General features: G+C 42.6%; 1 protein-coding gene across 1 annotated transcript in view; it reads left to right on the forward strand.

Annotated features, from left to right (window-relative positions):
• Positions 1-2,659, forward strand: part of ERCC4 (excision repair cross-complementing rodent repair deficiency, complementation group 4) — a 44,324-nt gene that overhangs the window by 23,875 nt on the left and 17,790 nt on the right. The window contains exon 9 of the mRNA XM_006894496.1: positions 1,628-1,720. Coding sequence (XP_006894558.1) covers positions 1,628-1,720 — 93 coding nt within the window. The remainder of the gene's footprint in view (positions 1-1,627; positions 1,721-2,659) is intronic.

Below are 2,659 nucleotides of genomic sequence, written 5' to 3' on the forward strand. Positions count from 1 at the left end.
GAACCAGGTGTTGTTTTTTTTACATTTCAAGAAATACCAGGTGAAGAATCTGCCTGAATTATCAGATGAGAAAGTGACGCTTCCCAAAGAGTATAGTGTTATGACTCTATTTATCTGAAGGAAAATAAAAAGCAAAATTAATCTCCTGATGTCAGCCTGAAACAAATCTCTAACCCTAACCCTAACCCTAACCCTAACCTAAACCTTCCTCATGGTTTAAATGCAGCCCTCCAAAGTAGAACTGAAAGGAGGAGGTGGATCAGAAATAATTGAGGATGAAGAGGTTAGGTGAACCTGGTAAAGGAATGTTTTCACACTTAGCCCTTGATCAGGACTACAGTTAAACGTGTGTGCTCCAGAGTTCTTTGCTGCCTGAGAACAAGATAGTGTGATAATTTGCACATAAAGTTTAAGAATTAGAAAGAACCTCGGATTGTGACCTCTCACTCTATCTCTGGGAAACTGAGGCATAGAGATGGGAAATGGCCTGTCCCTCCTTGGTCACCAGCACGTAAGTGGGAGAGCCTGAGGCCACTTGATTTCTTCTTCCTTGTCCATTGTTGTTGTTAGGTGCCATCTAGTAAAGTATGACTCCTAGTGACTATGAATAAAAGATCTGAAACCTGGCCTGTCCTGTGCCATCCTCACATGTCCTTACACACAAGAGAGCCTGTTGGGGCAATCACCATATCAATCCACCTGGTCAAAGGTCTTCCGCTCCTTCACCGACCCTCCACACTTTCCAGCATCATATCCCTCTCTAAGGAGTAGCCCCTCCTAGCAACATGCCTAAAGTATATAGAAATATAGTCACCTGTAAAAGCCAGAACCGGTTGTAAGGTGGAAATCTGTCCTGAGAAAGAAAACAAATACATGTTCCACTAAAGTGAGTGATAAAAAAGTGGTAAGTCAAAGGCAGAAAATTGAGAGACTCAGAAAAACAAGACAGTCCCATTACATTCTGACTAATCTGGGAAGGTGAGAGGTAAGAGACCAATAGAGCACCGGAAGAGGGAAATGAAGACAGAAGGTGAAGAACTGGCCTGAGAAGGTGCCTCATTCAAAGATTCATTTTCTAGAAGGTTGATATAGTCTGTATGACCGCGTGCTTGCATAAAATGCATGATGGCTACTAAGACAGGAATAAAAAAGAAGTGAGTAATGCCTTGTGAAGATAAAGACCATATAAATTTCATTTGTGTATTTTTCACTAACACAAACTTTTACAGGCTGGTTTTCAGAACTGTTACCCAACTCTCTATAAACAATTATTTGGCAGAAGCGCAAAGGAAAAAAAGTGAATCTTGTGTAATTCTGTGCTGGTTTTCTTTACTCATTGTTAGTTGAGCAGAAAATCTGATTCTTTCCCCTAACTGTGCGTCAGTGTTTACCTGAACTCTCTTCTTCCTTCTGCTGAAAAGGAATAAAAATGTGGTAATGAGACCTCTAACAGGTAGGGCATAATCAGCTTAATTTTAGTGTGTGATTAATGGACTCTCTTATTCTAAGTCAAATATTTATTATTTGCACCCTCTTTCAGTTACAGATTTCAAATGCGATGCTGTTCTTTTTAGAGATTAAAGATTCTGGTTGTGCAGTCTCTTAAGTGTTCTGTCGTCACTTGCAGGGTTTATTTTCTCATATATGGAGGCTCGACTGAGGAACAGCGCTATCTCACGGCTTTGCGAAAAGAGAAGGAAGCTTTTGAAAAGCTCATAAGGTAATGACCACGCACAAGATTGGTATGAATATTGAAGACCTTTCCAAGGCCAGAGGTTTCTCCGGGTGGGGGAATATCGAAATGGCCTCAGTGAGGATGGGAAGGGGGACGAGTTAAAGATGCTCGTCAAGGTTGGCTTGTGGCTGCCAAGTGTACTTAATTGTGCTGCCTGGTCTTCTCAAGTCTGTGACCCTTAGGACATGCACTGGCACAGAGAACGTGGCCTGTGAGGGCCAGAGCTTGACAAGACTGTTTTGTTTTTCTGGGTCCTGCAAGTGTTCTGCCTTTGATGGAGTGCAGCCTGACTACTTTTCTATCACTCTTTTGTTCAGTGGGAAATACTTTGCCATTTCCAGCAGGTTCCCATCTGACACAAGTTCCAACTTGGAAAGGTGTCACTGTTTTTCTCTCTCCTGAGCTCCTTTTCACCATTTCCAATTGTTTCACAGTGCTGCTTGTAATTCAATGCCACTGATCAGTTCTGACACATAGTCACCGCTGTGCGCAGCAGAGTGAAACGTGTGCGGCCCAGTCATGCACCAGTCTCACCACGGCTGTCACGTCTGATCCTGTCCTTAAGCCATGATGTCAGTTCATCCTGTTGAAGGTCATCCGCTTTTTCCCTGACCTCGACTTGACAAAGCATGATGCCCTTCTTCTGGGACTGGCCCTTCCTACTAACAGATCCAGACTGAGACAGTGTGGCCAACCTCGCTTTTAAGGAGCATTCTGACTGCACTTCTTTTTTTTTTTTGTATTAAATTTTATTAGTTTTAATGAACATTTACAGGGATTTTGGGTTTTCATTCCTTCCTTGCTGCACCATTCTCTATACCCTCCTCCCCAGTTTGTTCTTCTTCCCCACCATCCGAGTGTCTGTTTTAATTGTCCAATTGCCACAGAGCTTGTCAAAGTCAGTTCTGATTAATCTCCTTTGTC

Source organism: Elephantulus edwardii, unplaced genomic scaffold (genome assembly GCF_000299155.1).
Source record: "Elephantulus edwardii isolate Elephantulus edwardi_28Jun2011 unplaced genomic scaffold, EleEdw1.0 scaffold00145, whole genome shotgun sequence".
In the NCBI taxonomy this organism is placed as follows: domain Eukaryota; kingdom Metazoa; phylum Chordata; class Mammalia; order Macroscelidea; family Macroscelididae; genus Elephantulus; species Elephantulus edwardii.